Raw genomic sequence first — 19,928 nt, forward strand, 5'->3', positions numbered from 1 at the left:
AAGTCCAAGGTCGTGGTGCCGGCAGATTCAGAGTCTGGTGAAAGCCCGCTTCCTCCTTCACAGGTGACACCTTCTCGTGGCCTCGCATGGCAGAGGGGCAAGGGAGCTCTCTGGGGTCTATTTTATAAGGACACTAATCCCGTTCATGAGGGTCCCACCCTCATGACCTGATGACCTGCAAAGACCCCACCTCCTAATACTATTGGATTGGGATGAGGTTTCAACGTATGAATTTTGGGGAGATACAAGCATTCGTCTACAGCACAGGGACCTTCTAATCCCCATTTTACAGACAAGGAAAGTGAGGCAGAAAGAAGCCTCTCCTCGTCCTGCCCTCTCAGAACAGGACATCACAGGCTGGCTAAGCAGGGCCTGTATTCAGCTCACAGAGATGTTTAACCTACACACTGTTTTGAACTTTTTTTTAAGTTTATTTATTTTGAGAGAGAGAGAGAGCATACAGCACGGGGGAGGGTGGGGGGTAGGGAGAGGGCAGGGAGAGAGGGAGAGAGAATCCCAAGCAGGCTCTGCACCATCAGCACACAGAACCAGATACGAGGCTCGATCCTACAAACTGTTGAGATCGTGACCTGAGTCAAAATCAAGAGTCAGACGCTTGACTGACTGGGCCACCCAGGTGCCCTTGTCTCAAACATTTTTTTTTTTTAATTTTTTTTTTCAACGTTTTTTATTTTATTTTTGGGACAGAGAGAGACAGAGCATGAACGGGGGAGGGGCAGAGAGAGAGGGAGACACAGAATCGGAAACAGGCTCCAGGCTCCCAGCGGTCAGCCCAGAGCCTGACGCGGGGCTCGAACTCACGGACCGCGAGATCGTGACCTGAGCTGAAGTCGGACGCTTAACCGACTGCGCCACCCAGGCGCCCCTGTCTCAAACATTTTTTAAAGTTACTTGTCAGATTTTTAAAAATTCTGAGATCTTAGGGGCGCCCGGGTGGCCCAGTCGGTTGAGTGTCCCCCTCTTGATTTCAGCTCAGGTCGTGATCTCACGGTTCGTGAGTTCGAGCCCCACGTCAGGCTCTGTGCTGACAGCGTGGAGCCCGTTTGGGGTTCTCTCTCTCCCTCCCTCTCTGCCCCTCCCCTCCTCGCTCACTTTCTCTCTCTCTCTCTCTCTCTTTGATCAGGGCCCATTATCGTCTCCATTTTGTAACTGAGGCACCATGTGTGGTGCTCCCCTCCCCCCCCCCCCCGCCCCGGACTAGCAGCTCCTTCAGCTTGGTCATCTTGGTACCCTCCGTGCTGAGCTTCCTGGCTGTTTGAAAAGGGATTGAAAGAAGGGAAGAATGATGCCCCTCTTTGAGGACACTGATTAGAGCCACTGGCCACTGGATACCAAAAATCTTGACTGGTCGTAGCCTTCGAGGCTCTTTGGTTGTGTTTCTGCTCTAGGAGAGAGCACCTGCGGCTGGGTGGCTTAAAGCAACAATGGAATAATTTGTAACCGTTCTGGGAGTTGTCAGGGTTCTCCTGCTCCCTGTGGTATCAGCTAAAAGGTCCAAAATGGGTCCACTCTGATGACCTTCAGCGAGTGCTGGTCACACAGGGGAGTTACCTCCTCCCCCACGTGGCCTCTTACCGCGCTCGCTCACCTATGGTGGTCGGTCTCACGGTCTTCTGACTCCTAGGAGCCCAACAGTGAAAGCTACCAGGCTTTCTAAGGCTTTAGCTTAGGAAGCTATAGGGACCCCCAAGGAGCTGCTGGAAGAGGGGTTCCAATGGGACAAATACACCCCTGTTTGTCCCTTCTGCCCTTGACATTCCATTTGAGAATCAAAAGCCCGAGGAGAGAGTCTGATGGGCCAGCTTTGGTCACATGATCACCACTCAGTCACATGGCGAGAGAGAGGGCGACACATCTTGTCAGGGGAGAGAAATTCATCAAAAGGAAATTGGGTTTCTAGTGTCGAGAGTAGTGGACCGGTGGCCGGACGAAGTTAGAAGCCACTGCTCAGCCCCTGAATAAGTGACTCCCCCAGGATGAGCAGTTAACATTTTTGAGTGAATGGGTGGATAGATGGGTGGGTGAATGAATGAATGAATGAAGGCATTTGTAAAAAAAAATCTGCTAAAAGTAGAACGCCCAAATCTGTGTGGCATCTCTTCCGGGTCAGGGGCCCCATAACTCAGGCACTGCTGGGGGTCTGAGAGACCTCTTCACGGGGCAAAATTGGCTCCCAGAATTCTAACCCAGCATCCTGACCCCAAAGATGGGGATAATTGGAGCTGGCTCCCGGCAGGGAGAGCGTGTGCGGTCATGACCGAACTGCCAGCACAGCGAATGTGCTCCCGCCTCCCCAGACCCCGCCCCACGTGGACACCTATCAGAGAGCACGCCTTGTGACACTCAGCGAGTCCCCCAGCGCAGTGAGACCGCTCCAGTGGGAGAAACTGATCCGAACTCAAGGAGCACCACCTCTAACCTCCGCTTTCCTCCCCTTGGCCGTCTGTTTCCACCTGCCGATTAAATTGCACAGCATGCCAGGGTTGGAAATGGACCTGCCCTGCAAAATTCTCTGGACTCCCGTCTCTAAATTTAGTGAGTTATTTGGTAAAAGTTGCTTCAGACTCCTCCTCCTGCCTATGAGTGCAGGCTTCTCAAATAATTGTAAGTGCCAGGCTGTTTCCAAGGTGAGCTAATGAGAAGCTCATCTGTTAATAGCAGGGGCATGATGGGCGAGGATAGTACACGGGGCTGTGGAATGGGTGGAAAGGGAAGAAGTAATTAGATTATGAATACCAGGCCACCAAAACAGACTTTTGTCCCTTTATGTTCTGCTCAAAGGAAACTATATACAGTCTCTGGAACCATAAATACGTGTCCTGGGCGGGGGGGGGGGGGGGGGTGGTAAACCGTGCTGGGAAAGAGTGGGGTTGAAAAAAAATAGAGGGGGGGCCTGGGATCCGCAGTCCTGGCCCAGGCAGTCTACACTGAGAACCAGCCCACAATTAGGCGTGAATAATGACTCTGTTCAGGTCCAACTTTATTGCTTTTGGCCAAAGGCCTTTTGGAGAAATAACTTTGTAACTTGCTGCCGGGGAAGCTTTCGTGCACAGCTAAGACAAAAGAACAAAGGACAGAGGTGGGTACTTCTGTGTCTGATTCCCCATTTCCCCTGAACACCTAGCAAGAACAACAGGTGTGGCCTACCTGGAAGGTGTGGGCTGGCAGAAGGTGATGTCCAGTCTCCTCTGTGGCAGGCTGCCACTCCTGTTCCTGTCATTCTGGTCTTTATTCTGTTTATTCTTCAAACCAGCCAAACTCGCTCCTACCACTGGGCCTTTGCACCTGCTTTTTCCTTCGGTTGTAAAGCATTTTGCCTATAACTGGCTTCTCCCCACCTTCAGGTCTCAGCTCAAACATCACTCCTTCCTAGAGGCTTCCCCTGATTTACTGTCTATCCTGTCTCCCCGACAGTTTTCTTCAAAGCTCTTCAAGACGACCTGAAATTTATCTTCACGTATTATCTGTCTCCCCCAGCAGGATGTCAGCTCCTTGCGGGTAGAGGCCTGGCCTGTTCCATGTTTATGGCTGTTTGCCAGCATCCCATGTAGCACCAGGCACATAGTAGGTGCTCAGAAAAGATCGCATAGCTTTGAAGGGTTGCAAATAGGCCTCCAGCCACACTCTAGTGGAACTTCCTTTGGTCTTCGGTGTTTCAAATGTATTGAATGCTTTCACTTTGGAAACAAAGTCTCCAGTGTGGTCCAGTCCCCACCCTCTAACCCATTCTCCCAAGTCCAGAGCATGTCACTCAATTCTCGGGCCTAGCCCCTGCAGGCATTTGAGTTTGAGGCCCTGCTGTAGACAGAGGCCACTGCAGACGAGCATGTCTCCCCAGAATTAGCCACACAACATCCAGGCTTCTCCTGAGCCAAGGCCACGGGCCAGCCCGCTGGGCTCTGGCCGACCCAGGCCCACTGACTGGATGAAGGCATCCAGCGGGCAGGACCCAGTGGTCCTCACTTTAGGGCCGTGTGTTAGGGGTCATTCCGTAAGTGACATCAGATTTCACTGTGTTCTCTTCTGAGCCTTCTGAGTCCTCGGGGAGGGAGCCCCTGTTACTCCTCCTTTGTGGCCTTCAAGGAGGCCTGTAAGAAAAAGGTCAGTGCCCTCGGCAAGCAAGGATCCAAGTGCAACGTCACGCATTTGTTTCTTGATGTTGCTCTCCATTTATGGCCGGGGTTCTCCCCTGGGAGCAATTTTGCCACCACCCCCCTCGCCCCTGGGACATGTGACAGTGTCCAGAGGCATTTTTGATGCCCACAACTGGGGGTGGGTGCTAGTCACGTCTCACAGATAGAGGCCAGGGAGGCTGCTAAACACCCTGCAATGCACAGCCCTCCCCCACCCCCACCCCCACCCACGGCAGACGACGGCCCAGCCCCAAACATCAGAAGTGCCAGGTTAAGAGTCTGGTTTAGTGCAGGTGATGCTCATTCCCCAGAGAAAGACAAGCCTCCTTTGTAGATAAATTTGCGAAAATAGCAAAGGGAGCAAACTGAAGAAGAATCGGGCAGGAATGAGGGCACAGGTGATCAGTCGAACTTCTGAGACCTTCCCCTCAAGAGCAGGTACACCAGGTAGAGGTCAGTCCTGTCGCCCCTTTCAGAGCAGAACGGACCGTGTGCCTCACGCCAGGGCCCCTGCCCTGGAAGCGGCCATCTCTCCAGAACCTTCCTGGGAGCCGCCTGGAGAAATGCAACCATTGATTCTGGGCCAGGCGGAGCGGCTGCGTTGCCTCGGCCGAGTTCCTAAGGCCTGCGGCTAGTCTGCAGCTCTCTCCTCTGTCCTGACATTGTCAGCCCTCCCTCCCAAACCTGGTCCCCAGCCGTCCCCCCACCGCCCCGGTCTGGAGCTCCCCAGTCGAAGTCGCCTCTCCCGCTGCTGGACAAGCCAGCCAGCCGCCCGAGGAGACGGGCCGGCGGCCTCCCCTCCCGCACTCTTCTGTGTGCACGGTGGCCCTGGGCTCAGAGGGCCGAGGGGCCAAGGCTCAGGATCGTCACTTCCGACGTCAGCAGGAGGGAAGTGAGGGCAATTAGGGCCAGTTCCCCAAAACCAGGTCCCACACTTCACTCTGGGTTTCTGGGTCTGTTGGCTGCCTTCCCCCTTAAAAACGAGGAGGGGGAAGGGTTCTTTTGAAGCGGGAATAAATGTTTTCTGGGCCAAGATCACGGGAAGCTCCGTTCTCCATGGCTTTCCACGTCCAGCGCAAGCTTTTCTCTCGGCCCGTCGCCCCCTCAGAGCTGCCGGACCTGACCCCGCCGAGTTAACTGAGCCCTTCGGGTCGTACAGGACGGAGGAGTGGGGTCAGGGGGCCCCCGGGTGACCCGGGGCCTCCTGAGGCCCAGGGATCTCCGAGGCTGGCGTGGGCACAAACTCCAGTGCCTGCCAGACGCAGACACGGAATCGGAGTCCGTTCGAGTTTCACTTCCTAGAAAGGCTGATGTGTGCCGGGCAGAGGCCCACGTGGCCCCCACGCTGTGGCGCCCAGGCCCCCGTGACTTGGCGGGTCCCGCCGTGTTTCCAGGACAGCCGCGGGATAGCCTGCGTGCTCGTCCACGCTGTGACCTTGGCGCTCCTCCAGGGAAAGGGGGCAGGGGGTCCCCGTCCCCTCCTTTTGAACCCGGCCAGACTTGGGACCCGCCCGTGACCGATAGAGGCAGGAGTGACACGGGGGACAGCAGAAAAGACGGAGTTGGGTTGGAGACACCGAGGCGGCCCTGCCCGTTGCTGGGACAGCCGCCTTCCGAGCCGGAAGCAGACCCCACCCTGAGGCCACCATGGTGGGAGGGAGCCCGGGCCTCGAGGAGGAGCCTCCCTGAGGTCCTGGCCAACTGCCGGTAGCCGCTCTTCGGTGACCCCGGCTACGGCCGCACACATTCTGAAGCAGAGGCCAGCGTTCTGTGCTGTGTCCCGTTTGAGCTCCGGGGCGCAAAAAACAAACAAAAAGGACTTTATTCTCCTGCTAAGGTTGAAGGCAAATTGTTACACAGAAGTAGTTGCTGGAGCACCTGGCGTGTGCCAGTCTGCCCTCCATTGGTTCATTCACTCATTCGTTCACTCGTTCATTCCTTCAGTCATTCGTTCCTTCATTCCTTCACTCATTCGTTCATTCACTCATTCCTTCACTCATTTGTTCGTTCACTCATTCGTTCACTCGTTCATTCCTTCAGTCATTCGTTCCTTCATTCCTTCACTCATTCGTTCATTCACTCATTCCTTCACTCATTCGTTCGTTCACTCATTCGTTCACTCGTTCATTCCTTCAGTCATTCGTTCCTTCATTCCTTCACTCATTCGTTCATTCACTCATTCCTTCACTCATTCGTTCGTTCACTCATTCGTTCACTCGTTCATTCCTTCAGTCATTCGTTCCTTCATTCCTTCACTCATTCGTTCATTCACTCATTCCTTCACTCATTCGTTCGTTCACTCATTCGTTCACTCGTTCATTCCTTCAGTCATTCGTTCCTTCATTCCTTCACTCATTCGTTCATTCACTCATTCCTTCACTCATTTGTTCGTTCACTCATTTGTTCACTCGTTCATTCCTTCAGTCATTCGTTCCTTCATTCCTTCACTCATTCGTTCATTCACTCATTCCTTCACTCATTTGTTCGTTCACTCATTTGTTCACTCGTTCATTCCTTCACTCATTCGTTCCTTCATTCCTTCACTCATTCGTTCATTCACTCATTCCTTCACTCATTTGTTCGTTCACTCATTCGTTCACTCGTTCATTCCTTCACTCATTCGTTCCTTCATTCCTTCACTCATTCGTTCATTCACTCATTCATTCATTCCTTCACTCATTCGTTCATTCATTCCTTCACTCATTTGTTCATTCACTTATTTGTTCACTCATTCACTCAGCCCTTCACTCATTCGTTCATTCACTCATTCATTCATTCCTTCACTCATTCATTCCTTCACTCATTCCTTCACTCATTTGTTCATTCCTTCACTCATTCACTCATTTGTTCACTCATTCACTCAGCCCTTCACTCATTCATTCATTCACTCATTTGTTCATTCACTCATTTGTTCATTTGCTCATTTGTTCACTCATTCACTAGTTCATTCACTCATTCTCTCATTGATTCAGTCACTCTTTCATTCACTCAGTCGTTCATTCTTTTGTTTGTTCATTCACTCAATCATTGATTTGTTCATTTCACTCATTCATTCACTCGTTCATTCACTCATTCATTTATTTGTTCATTTCACTCGGTCGTCACTCATTCCTTCACTCATTCCTTCACTCATTTGTTCATTCCTTCACTCATTCACTCATTTGTTCACTCATTCACTCAGCCCTTCACTCATTCGTTCATTCCTTCCTTCCTTCACTCATTCGTTCATTCATTCATTCCTTCACTCATTCATTCACTCATTTTTTCACTCATTCCTTCACTCATTTGTTCATTCATTCACTCATTCACTCATTTGTTCACTCATTCAGCCCTTCACTCATTCCTTCACTCGTTCATTCCTTCACTCGTTCATTCCTTCATTTGTTCATTCACTCATTCGTTCATTCACTGATTCATTCATTCCTTCACTCATTCATTCATTCACTCATTCCTTCACTCATTCGTTCATTCCTTCACTCATTCGTTCATTCACTCATTCCTTCACTCATTTGTTCATTCATTCACTCATTTGTTCATTCCTTCACTCATTCACTCATTTGTTCACTGATTCACTCAGCCCTTCACTCATTCATTCCTTCACTCATTCGTTCATTCACTCATTTTTTCACTCATTCATTCACTCATTTGTTCATTCACTCATTTGTTCACTCATTCACTAGTTCATTCACTCGTTTGTTCTCTCGTTGATTCATTCACTCATTCATTCACTCAGTCGTTCACTCATTCGTTTGTTCATTCACTCGTTCATTGATTTGTTCATTTCACTCATTCATTCACTCGGTCGTTCATTCGTTCACTCGTTCATTCATTCACTCATTCACTCACTCATTCACTCATTCACTCATTCATTGATTTGTTCATTTCACTCAGTCCTTCACTCTTTCATTCACTCATTCATTCATTCATTCACTCATTCATTCACTTATCCATTCACTCGTTCATTCACTCACTCGTTCATTCACTCTTTCATTCATTCATCAGTATCGAGAATGTCACATCTAGCCCCCTCACCACCCCTCTCCTGGTCCAAGCACGGTCCAGGGCAGCTGTCTCACTGGCCTTCCTGCATCTACCCTCATTCCCTGCAGTCTGTTCTGTTAAAGCCTGCCCTATTAAAACCTACATCCAATCTCAGTACTCCCAGGCTGAAACCTTCCAGGTCCTCCTCTCCCAATGAGCCTTCCCCTCACTCAGCTCCGCCCCAGCCATACTTGCCCACTTTACCTTCCTTAGACTCCCAGGTCCGCTCCTCCCCCAGGACATTTGTACCTGTTCTTCCCTATGCCTGGAACACCATTCCCCTAAGATGTCTGCAAGCACATTCCTTCACCTCCTACAGGACTCTGCTGACTCCCCTCTCTAAAGATGCAACCTTCCTCCCACCCCCACCGTCACTTCTGACCTCCCTCTCCTGCCTCCGCTCCTGAGGACTCATCGCCTCGTGCCTGTGATCTCTTTTGGTGCCTGATTCATGCAAGGTCGTTCATTTCTGGATCACCAGCATGTAGAACAGGGCCTGTGCGTAGTAGGTGCTCAGTAAATATTTGTTGGCTAACTGGAAGAATGGGCACTGGGGGGTGGGGGGGGGGTGGGCAGGAGCTGGGGCTGTGGATTTAGGAAAGAGACAGCCCTACCCCTGTGGAGCTTCCGGTGGAAAAACAACCCCCACAAATAAAGACCGAACAGAAGAGCACATCAAGAATCACGTGTCGTGATGAGTGTTCCGAGGAAACAAACCTTGGATGCGCCTGCTTCCAGGAGGGAGGCCAGGGAAGGCCCTCTCCCCACCTGTCAGACTCCACCCATCCCAGGCTCCAGGGCCGTGCCCAGGGAACAGTCTATTTTGCTTGGCAGGTGAGGAAACGAAGACCGGATCAGGACCAGAGTTCCTGACTCCCACACCCACGTTCCTTCTCTTTGCCACACCACCTTGTTCTTATCAGTTGACAAAGAAGGATGAGGGCAGTTTGCCGACGCTAAGACCGAGTTGGGCTCAGGCCCTGGCCAAGGGCCAGCAAGCCATGTTGTCAGGTTTCTACACAGAGGCAGAAGGCGGCTGGGAGGCCGCCTGAGTCAGTGCTTCGCCTCCGGCTTGTTCTACCATGCGGGCTCCTTCGGTGGCAAGTGACAGAGAAGGCAACTTGGAGTGACCCAAGAAACAAAGAGAATTTGATTCCTGTCCCTGAGGAGTCAACGTGTGAGAAAGCTGACCTGAGAAGAAAGAAAGAAAACAGCTGAAACCAGCCAAAGGAGAAAAAGGGATCTATTGGCGCCTGAAACCAAGAACCCAGAGGAAAATCTTCCTCCTTCGGGCTTAGCTGGATCCGGGTCTCAAATGTTGTCAAAACGCAACTACGTTCCCTTGCTCCGCTCGGTTTCCTTCTGTCTCTTGGCTTCATTCCAACCTCTGCGTGAGGCACGATGGTGTCAGTCTTCCTTTACTCCCTTGGTGGAATGACATAGAACCAGTTAGCCTGTTGGAAAGAGTCCACATCTCTTCCTAGTGAGGCCAGAGCGCCTGGCCAACCACCGAGGCAGAGGGATTGGAGGCTCTGATGGGCGCAGGTCTGGATCACGCGGTCCGCTCTGCAGCTGGGGTCTGATTTAAACCTTATTAATGGACCGAGGATCCCCAAATGAAAGCTGCTGCTGTTACAGAGAGGAAATTGGCCCGGGGTGCCCGGGTGGCTCAGTTGGTCAGGCATCCCACTCTTGATTTCGGCTCAGGGCGTGATCTCGCAGTTCGTGAGTTCGAACCCCGAGATGGGCTCTGTGCTGACAGCTAAGAGCCTGCTTGGGGTTCTCTCTCTTTCCCTCTCTCTCTGCCCCTCCTCTGCGTGTTCGTCTGTTCTCTCTCTCTCTCTCTCTTTCTCTCTCAAAAATAAACCAACATTCAAAAAAAAAAAGTTGGCCCAAACCCAACAAAAAAATGCTAGCTAACACGTATACTGGACTTACTGTATGTAGTTCTATTCTACGGGCTTCATTGGCATGAGGCCATTTTGTCCTCATAACTGTTAAGTGCTGTCATTGACCCCACTTGACATTCGAAAAACACTGAGGCCCCAAGAGGTTAAGGCACTTGCCCAACTAGTCCAGAGCGCAGCCAAGATTTGAACCCCAGCAGTCTGGCTCCAGACCCTACCTCCACCCCTTCTGTATCCATTTCCTGCCACATTGTAGCACGGGTCTATCTGCGTGGCTTTCTCTACTCTGTCAGCTCCGTGAGATGTGTGTCTGCTTTTTATCTCTGGTCACGAAACAAGACTTGCACATAGATGCTCAGATATTTGGGCCCGTGAATGACGTGGCCTCTCCAACGCCCACTCAGGTTACATGCAAAACCTTGTGATGTTCCGGGCTTTCCGAGACCTTGAATACATTGTTTCTAAACTGTCTTTGAGCTCTAACTCCACTCCAAGGCCCTGTCCTAAGAGTTTACTGTGGTTTGCCATTCCGTCTAGCCCTGCTTTCTCACACTTCACACTTTTAGCTGGAGTTTTTCAACTCCGGCTTTGGATGTGTTGACTCCTTAGAGGGTCAGCTCCTCGAGGACAGGGACTTTTTTTTTTTTTTCCCACTGCTTTATCCACCGTGCCAGGAACTGTGCCTGGCACATAGTAGGCCTTTGAGGGTTTCTTGTTGAATGAATAGTTACGGCGGCAATGGAGTTTTAAGCCCTTTTCTTTCTGCCCTGATTTGCTTTCTAGAGCCTGAGCCCTTGTCTTGAAACCTGATCCTTCTCTCCTCCCTTTGAAAGACTCTTCTCTTGTCCTGCATCCTGTCCTGTGCGTGCCTCCGTGCCTCCGGCTAGAATTCCAAGAACAGAGAGCCACCAGATGCCCTGGCCCGGGGGTAGGGAACACACAACCTGGGCCCACAGGTTACAGGAGCTCCTGTCGTTTCTTGGACAGCCCAGAGAGAAGGCTGGGAAAAACCCGCGGCCCAGAAGAAGAGCTACCAGGGGAGTGTCAGGTTTAACAGATGTACTTGTGTCGTCCCCTGTCTAGACAACTTCTGGTCTTGTGAAGTTCGGGACCACACATTTACATTCCCTCCCACTCTGCCTGCCGTCTGCTCAGGCCATTTGCCCTGCCTGATGCACCCTGTCCTCCACCCTCTAATTCAGAAAAACCCTGGGGACTCTTCCGAGCTTCCTTCCCTAAGCTTAGGCTTCCTAAACTTGACTCCGTAAGACCTCCTCCAGGCAGCCCTCTGACTGCCCCCTCCCCAGGCCAGCAGGGGTTTTTTCCCTTCTTCCTGTTTGCGCAACGCGCCTAACCTCAGTTTCTTGCCTCATTCCTGGGTTACCAAGTGAGCCTAGGAGGCCGGAGAGGGCTGTGGGGTCAGGATGTCAGGGTGTGGAGCTCAGCCGTGAGGTCTGCTTGCTTTATCCATCCAGGGCCCCGCAGGAAACAGATTGTGGCCTCCCACAAAGGCGTGAGCAGAATATAAGAAAATGAGTAATACAGAGCCCTGGGACTGGGGACGGTGGGGAGCATTTGCTGGAACCCGGAGAGGGCCACCTGCCACGGAGGCCCCCAGCAGCGATAGAGGGAAGTGGTCAGTTCCCAGCAGCTGGGCGGACCACCCCCTGGCAGTGTCCCCCCTTGCCCAAACCCCACCGGGAGCCAGAGAGCACGAATGAACCCCCCCAGGGTGGGGCCTGTGAGAAGCACCCCATAAGTTGTATTCTTCTTCGTCACTGTTCCTTGAGGGCGTTTACTGTGTTGGGCCTGGTGCTTCCTGTTGCAAAGGACACTCTTGTTGAATTTGGGGATCCACACAGGAAGAGTACCATGTGGGTCTTTCTGGACAGGGCCTGGGTGAGATCCGGGGAGGCTCCCCGAAGCTATGGTGCATGGGGCCGGGGGGGTGGTCATCGGTTCCCCCCGGGGACTTGTTCCTCTCTGCAGATTAACAGATAAATCTAGAAGCAGGAGTGATGTTGCTGAACACTTGGGACGTTAGTCGTTTCTGGAGCTGCCTTTCTGGGCTGGGAAGCCTTTGCCAAGGTCGGCGAGAAGACACAGGACGAAGAGAAGGAGCCAGATGGACGTTGCGGCGAGCTGGTGGGTGTGAGAGGAAGTATCCAAGGGACAGACAGAACGTCAGTCCGCTGGTGCTATACGGATTCCTGTTCAGCCACGTTGAATCCTTTACCAAGAAGGAAAAAAATGGAGGCAGGTTCCCTTGTGTCATTTTTAATTGATTTCTTCAGCATCCAGAGAGAGGCTGGCACAAAGCCAGGGGAAGTCAGAGCTGGGGGAATTCATCGAAAATCGACCTTCTGATGAAATAATTAGCTCCTGTTACTCTCAAGTCTCTGGGTGCAGAGCTTTGCCTCCCATCCAGAGGGGGAGCATCCTGGCCGGCGGGTTGTAGTTGCCTGGGAACGGGGGGGGAGGGGGGGAAGGGGGCTGGGGGTGGGGGAGGGCACGAGAGGGCCAACCTGGGTGCCAGGAACAGAGTCCAGCTGACCCGCGTCTCCCAGCTCTGCCCACCCTCCAACCCAGGGCTCCCCGTCCGGGCTGCAGCTCCCAGCTCCATACCTCCCTCCACAGCACAGGCCCAGAGCCCAAAAGACCCTCGGAGGACACCTGGCCACCGCCTGCTGCGTTTTGCAAGTGAGGGAACTGAGGCTGGGAGACTCCCGAACTGGCCCAGCAGTCTGCTTCCAGGAGGTTCTGGTTGAGCAGCCTGGCCAAGCCAGGCTGCGTTTGAACCCGTGTCTGCTGCTGCTTTAACCACGTGCCCATGGAAAAGTACTTTTAACTCTCGGTGCCTCACCTTCCTCATCCATCAAACGGGTATAATATCGATGGGCGGAGATGCGGAGGAAACGTAGAACGTGTCGCAGGGGATTTGCTGTTGTTGTTTCTGATAGATGACACCTGTGGGGCCTCCCTTGGAAATTCTCTCACTGTCATCTTGGGGCCTGATGTCCGTCTGAAGGAACAGGAGTGTGCGTCTCACAGACAAAGCCGTGGGGCTGGTTGGCACATCCGTTAAAGCGCAAAGCATCCTGGTGTATTGCCAGGGGCAGGTGGGACACAGGCTGATAAACAACATGATTTGGGCACCACCCCACGATTTGGGGTAACTCAGGGACCGATGAAATGACGGAGCGTGGGTTTTTTTCAATCCTCTCCCAGCCTCACGTTCCTCCCCCCCCAGCAGAACGGTGCTGATGCCCTTTGACCCCTTCCAACACCTGCTGGTGTCCCTTAAAAAAGAGAGCGTGTGCAGGGGCGGGGAGAGCAGACAGGCCCAGGGCTCGGCTCAGAGCCTTAGGAAGGAACTAGAAGCCGTGAGGCTGCGTGTCTCCTTTCTTTCATTTTGTGTGAGTTAGTTTGATGGAAAAGGGCTGCCGATTTTCCATTGACCCTGGGATAGAAGGTCTGCTTTTTCAAAAACATGTATTCGTGTTTTTATTTTTAAATGAGGCCATTTCACAGTGGAAGGGTTGTGCAGATGTAGCAGGAACGGGGCTCTGGCACTGGAACAGAGGAGGTTGGGAAATGTGCAGGGGGGCGGGGGCGCGCTGAGCCGGCCGGGGAGCAGGGGTGAGGCCGTCTCTGCCATTTTCTCTCTGGGGAACCTTAGGACGGTGATTAAGCTCAGTTCTCAACTGTAACGTGGGGGCAGCACTAGGGGTTGTTGGGAGCGGGGGAGGTTCTGCAGGCGGAATGTGCCCGTCACAGCCCAGCCACGGCCACAGGGATCATCGTCCGGCGAAGGTGTACTTTGTGTGACGTGTTCCGGTTAATTCCGTGCGCCAGGCTGCAGGCTCGGCACCCTGTATTAACCCGTTTCGTCCTTCACGCCCATTTTATAGATGAGGAAGCCGAGGCACAGAGGGGCTATCTGCCCGGGGTCCCTCAGCAAGTGGCTCCAGCATCCGTGTCATAACCATCCCGCCGTGTGGCACACGGCAGGTCCTCAATACACGGTTGATGCGGTGGCTCTGGCTGTCGAGAGGTCTCGAGACGGGAGCCGATTCTTGCCCTCGGGTCTTGTGAAAGTCCCGGTTCCCCGGTCAGCTGCCCTGAGAACGTGATCTGCATCTCCCCGATCTGCACAGATGGCCTGTCGGAGGCCCCTGGGGCGGGCAGGGGGGAGCACCCCGTGGAACCTGCTCCTGCTCTCAGCCTGCCCTGGGCAGTGACCATCGAAGGCACCACTTCCAGAGCCAGTTTGGGTTAAGAGAGCAAACAAGGAATCTTGCAACACCCGGAAGGAGCCGGCAAGGGAGGGGAGCCGCGCTACCCACAAGCCTGCAGGGGCAAGAGGAGGGAGAGGTGCCCCCAGGACTGGAGGCGAGCTGGAACAGTGGCCAGACTAGAGAGACAGAGGCGCCGGGACACCGCTGGTGCCAGGGAGGGGGCAGAGGGGAATAAGGAGCCTGATTTCCTACCTCCCCCTGCCCGGCAGCCTCCCAGCAGAGGCGAGAACCAGCAGGAAGCAGGAGATGAGGCAGGTGCAGTCTGCAGAGGTCAGAGTGGCTTCCTGGGGCCCAGAGCAGGGTGGAAAATGGATCAAAGGGAGGGAGCAGCCCACCCTGGGACCCTTCCTGGGGGATGAGGGGGTCGGCAACGCTTCCAAGCCTCCAGACTGGGGTTACCGCATGGCCCTCCCTCTGCAGAACTCAGAAGACCTTGACAAGATCTCCTTTCCTTTAGCCATCTGAATATTTATTTGGCACCTACTATGTACCAGGCTTAGCCTAGGTGCTGGGGACTGAGCTGTGCATAACACAGGCCTCTTTGCTACCCTCGTGGAGCTGACCCTTTAGTGGGGAGAACTGGGCAAATAAGATAATTGCAGGTCGCAGTAGGGACTATGAGAATAAAACAGGTTATAAAACACAGAGGGTGTCTCAGGTGGGGGCACCACGTTAGATAAGGGCAATCAGGGCAGGCCTTTCTGAGGAGGTGATGTTTGTGCCGAGACTTAGCAGAGGAGAGTGAGCCCAGCATAGAAAATCTGGGAGAGGGCTCTTCCAGGCTTGTGGAGGAGTAAGTGCAAAGGCCCTGGGGCAGGAGCAAGCTTGCGTTGTCCGAGCAACAGAAAGAAGCCGGTGGGGCTGGGGAGCGATTGGGAGGACTAAGGAGAGGTAGGCTGGGGCTGGATCACTTGGATCCCCTGTGGGCCCTGGCATGGAGTGTGCCTTGTATTCCTTGAGCAGAGAAGCTGAGGGACAGTCCGAGCAGGTGAGGGACAGAACTGGGACGAAGGTGAATGCCCTGCACCGGCACCACGTGGAGTGAGTGTCCCCTCTGTGTTGCGCCCTGAGCCCCTTGCTGGTCTCGGCCTGGGCCAGGCCTGCGGAGGGATAAGATGGGATTTCCATCCTAGGAAGATCCTGCTGTCCGTCCTGGAGAGAATGGAGGGTGGGGGCGCCGTGAGGGAAAGTGGGGGGCCCTCTTCGAGGGGCGTTGTAGCGGCACATCCCCTTCTGCGGACCGGAGCCCTCGATGAGTTCCCCGAGCTGTGACTTGGGGCCGGCAGTGGTGGGGGAGGGGAGGCTGGCAAACAATCCTTCAAGGTCATGCAGCCCACCTCCAATGAGCTTGGTTTCCTCTTGACAGGTCTGCTCGCTCTCGCTCTCTCGCGCTCTCGCTCTCGCTCTCTCGCGCTCTCGCTCTCTCGCTCTCTCGCTCTCTCTCATTTTAAATAAATGAGACCAGAAGTCTATATGTGGAAGGACTTGAAGGCTCATTTCCTCAAGAAGTAGAAAAATGACCACAGAGAGCAAGGAGCAGAACCAGATCAGACCTGCCCGAGCCAAGATTCGCCATCCCGCCTGCTCTCCCCCCAGTTCGCTGGGGAGCCCGTCCGACCCGGGGTTCAGGGGTGACCGAGGTCGCAGCCAACTGACGGCTCTTCCCCCACGGCTTTTTTAGCCCTCAACATTCTCCTCTGTCGTGTTTATTCTGCCACTTAAAGCCAGTGCGAATGAGTTGCCCAGCTGTGGGGTCTGTCTGCGGGGGGCCTTCACACCCACCCCCACTGGCTGGGGCTCCCATAACACCCTCGTGTCCCCATTCTATCCGTGGGAAAACCAAGGTTCCTTGCTGGCCGGGCGGAGACACCCGGAGGGTGAGCGACGCACGGAGTTGTTCAGTGCCACACCTGCACATCCCTCCCTGGGCCACATGCTGCCCAAGAGCTGGGGTTCCATCCGGCTCACCTCTCCCCACCTCGACCCCCCCGGTGCCGGCGGAGAGGGGACGTCCAGAAATATCAGCTCCCCCAGACTGGGCTCCTTCCTTTCCTTTCTCTGGGGCTGATCTGTCTGTCGAGCGGGTCGGATGGTTCGGGGGCCGGCTGGTTATCCGACCTTGGACGTGGGCCGCCGCCAGCACATTCGGAGGATCGCTGGTCCAGGGAGGGGGGGTCTGTCTGCAGAAGCGGTCAGAGAAGGCTCTCCGGCCGCTCTGTGGCCCGAGCGAATTGCGAATTGCAAAGCCTCTGCTCGTAACTTTCTCCGAGTTAGGTTTTCTCGGCTGTGGCTACCCCTGATCAGAGACGCCCTCGCTGTCCGTGCCAGAAATCATTATGCAAGCCCAGCCGTCAGGCGGCCTTTACGTAAAGACTGACCTGATTCTTCTCCTCCTACTCTAGATCCGTGAGTAGAGCGGGAAGAAGGGAGAAGAAGCAAATCCACAAGACGCGACTTCAGGCCCCTGCGTCCCGCCAGAGGTGACGGGCCAGCAGCGCGGGAAGATGGCATCCCCCGGCCTCCTGCTTTGCTTGCTCTCCGCCACCGTCTTCTCTCTCCTGGGCGGAAGCTCGGCCTTCCTGTCACACCACCGCCTCAAAGGCAGGTTCCAGAGGGACCGCAGGAACATCCGCCCCAACATCATCCTGGTGCTGACGGACGACCAGGACGTGGAGCTCGGTAAGCAGCTGGCCAGCAGGCACTACCTACCCAGGGTCCCTGTCCTGGGTCTGAGGCTCCTGACGCAGGTCGGCTGTGTAGACCTGTGGAGCTCACTTCTAGTGGATTAAGACCAAGTCACGGCGGTGGGGGGTTGACCCACACGTGTGCATTTGCAGCTTGGGCCTCAGGGTCAGGGGTCTCCAACTTACCCCTAAGGCAGCTGGATTTCTCCAAAAGTCTTAAGGAGAAGAGATGTATAGACCGGTTCGTGATTTTCCCCCAGCTGCTACTGAGTACCTGCTGTGTGCCAGGCAGTCTCGCAGGGCCTGGCACTTCAGTGATGGGTAAGACAGGCACATTGCGTCCACTCTCGTGGAGCGAGGGGCACGGATAATCACCGCTGCAAGCCCGCACATAAAGTAATCTCGAGAAGGGAGAAAGGCGCAGGGGAGGGGAATGAGAGCGCTGTGCCGGATGGGGCGGCGGGAGCTGCTGCGGATCCGTAATTAATCCTGGAGGGGCTCCCGGAGGGGGTGATGTTTGAGCTGACACTGAAACGAAGAAGGAGCCAGCCGGAGTGTGTGTGTGTGTACGTGTGTGTGCCCACACGTGCACATGTGGGCCCTGCCCCTCTAATCTCAACCCCAGCTTTGGGTGGGCTCGGCGTTCCTTGGTGGCATCCAGGGACAGGGAGGGTGGACACTATTCCTAGTGACCCGACCCCGTTCGCAAAGATGGTGCCTCCGGAGGATGAGCTTGGCCGACTCTGGTCGGGACTCCCTCCCCTGGCAGTGCTTTGGCTCCGGGTAAAGCGGGTGAGGACGGGGACCCTCGCCGGGGTTCAGTTCACTTGGACCGACGGCCAGTTGTGACCAGGGCCCCTTGAGCTCACAACCTCAGCGCCTTTATCCCCCACGCGAGCACCCCTGGCCGCTCCTTGCCCCACTGCGTAAACCCTCCCGTCTGGTCCACCTGAGCTGCGGGCGCTGCATTTGCACGAGGCCCTTCTCGCCCACCACGTGTTTCCTTGCACAAGGAGAAGCCTCACAAATGAGGCCACCAAGAGTGAGCCGTCCACAGGTCAGCCTAGCTGGACCTTCTGCTCTCCTGGGCGGCGGGGGGACTCCACCTATATTTCCAGCTCACCTCTGGGGGGCTTTCCCAGGGTAAACCTTCTTTCTCCCTAGCTTGTGTCTTCTCCACCCGCCCCCCCCCCCGAATTCACTGATTTTGGGGGTTCCGTTTCTCCACCAGTAAACCCTATACAGAACTGCCCTAGAGAAATACAATGCGAGCCACGAATGCAAATGACAAATAATTTTAAAGTTTTCTAGTGGCTACACTTTTTTTGAAGTTTGAAAAACAGGTGAAATGAATCACATCTTTTGTTTAACCTCGTCTGTCCGAATGATAATCATCTCAACATGTAGTCAATACAGAAAGTCGTCAATGAGATCGTTTACAGTTTTTATATTGTTTCTGAAATCTGGCGTCTACTTCTCGGCAAGAGCGCGAGTCATTTAGGACTAGCCGCCTTTCGGGTGCTCGGTAGCCACCTGTGGCTTGTGGCTGCCATATTGGACAGCACACATCCTTGTGCATTTTGCTTCTGTAGTTTCCCTTCGAACCATCAGCGCTGTGTATTGTGAAGATCTGGGACAAGACTTCTAAGCAAGGGAGCCAGCATGTGCAAAGGCCCTGAGGCAGGAGTGAGGAGCCAGATGGGGCTGGAGCTTGGGGCAGGGGGATGGAATAGGAGACCGGAGAGAGAGGCTGGAGCCATATCTTGGAGGCTGTCATGGGTTGCGGTCAAGAGTGCCAGTGGTTGGCCAGGGGAGGGGTGGGCTTTTAGCCTCTATCCACTGTCAAAGGACGTTTGAATATTACTGGTGGCAACAAATTTAAAGCCTTTGCAGCCAAACCTAAGAATGTGGTCAAGTCTCAAGCACGACTGGATCCATTATTAAAAGCACACACGAGTCTTTTTAACTGCTAAGAAGCGGTGATTTATATCCATCCAAGCTGCTCCTTATAATGATTTGTATTAATGATTACAAGTATAGATTTTTCTCCGGGAGGTTATCAAGGGCAAAAAGAACTTGCAGCCAGGAAGCAATCAAAGCCCAGAACTTCTATTGACAATTTCACACATATAATCCCTATCTCTCCAGCAGCATTTAGCTGGAAACGTGTGGGATAACCATGGGGAGTCCATAGGTCATGGCCATAAGGATGCAAGTTTTGTTTCTGGGGGAATTTTGCAGACAGCACCTGGATCTCAGAGCACAATGGTCTTGCTTCACGGGGCCCCTCGACGGTAGTCATGCCCGGGAGTACCAGACTCCGGGAACGTCCACTCATGCATTCAGCAGATAATTTATTAAGCATCCACTCTGTGCAGTGCACCGTGCTGGGAGCTAGAGGGAAAGGGGCATTCCAGGTCAAGAGAACAGCAAAGGCAAAGATGCTATGTTAGTTAGCAATGAACTTGGCGGGTTCGGACAGATGGAGAAAGCCTGTGGGCTGGAGGGAGCCAGGCTAGAAGTGGAAAGAGAGGAGGCCAGGAGTCGACTGAGAACAGGTCATGAGGGGCCCTGTGGCCATGACGAGGGTTTAGAGTTTTCTTCTTAGTGAAATGGATATGCATTAGGGAGGCTTTAGCAGGGGGCCGTGAGCGGACTCAGATTCCAGCAGGATCCCTCTGGCCGTTACGTTGAAACTGGCTTGCCGAGAGCAAAAGCAGAGACAGGTAGCCCCAGTCGGAGGCATGAACGAATTGGGCAGGTGATGACGGGAGCATGGACCAGGGTGGGAGCAGTGGCACCAATGAGGCACCAGTGGATGGTTGAATGTGGGGGCTACGGAAA

The 19,928-nt window shown here is 53.9% G+C and overlaps 1 protein-coding gene across 4 annotated transcripts in view; it reads left to right on the forward strand.

The window, feature by feature from the left end:
* Window positions 1-19,928, forward strand: part of SULF2 (sulfatase 2) — a 118,051-nt gene that overhangs the window by 9,991 nt on the left and 88,132 nt on the right. For 3 of the 4 annotated variants that reach the window (XM_042980224.1, XM_042980227.1, XM_042980226.1), the window contains exon 2: window positions 16,803-17,079. In XM_042980224.1, coding sequence (XP_042836158.1) covers window positions 16,905-17,079 — 175 coding nt within the window. In that variant the 5' untranslated portion in view covers window positions 16,803-16,904. Of the gene's footprint in view, window positions 1-14,486; window positions 14,671-16,802; window positions 17,080-19,928 lie in introns of those variants that run through there. The other variant, XM_042980225.1, reaches the window with a different exon arrangement.

Source organism: Panthera tigris, chromosome A3 (assembly GCF_018350195.1).
Source record: "Panthera tigris isolate Pti1 chromosome A3, P.tigris_Pti1_mat1.1, whole genome shotgun sequence".
Lineage (NCBI taxonomy): Eukaryota > Metazoa > Chordata > Mammalia > Carnivora > Felidae > Panthera > Panthera tigris.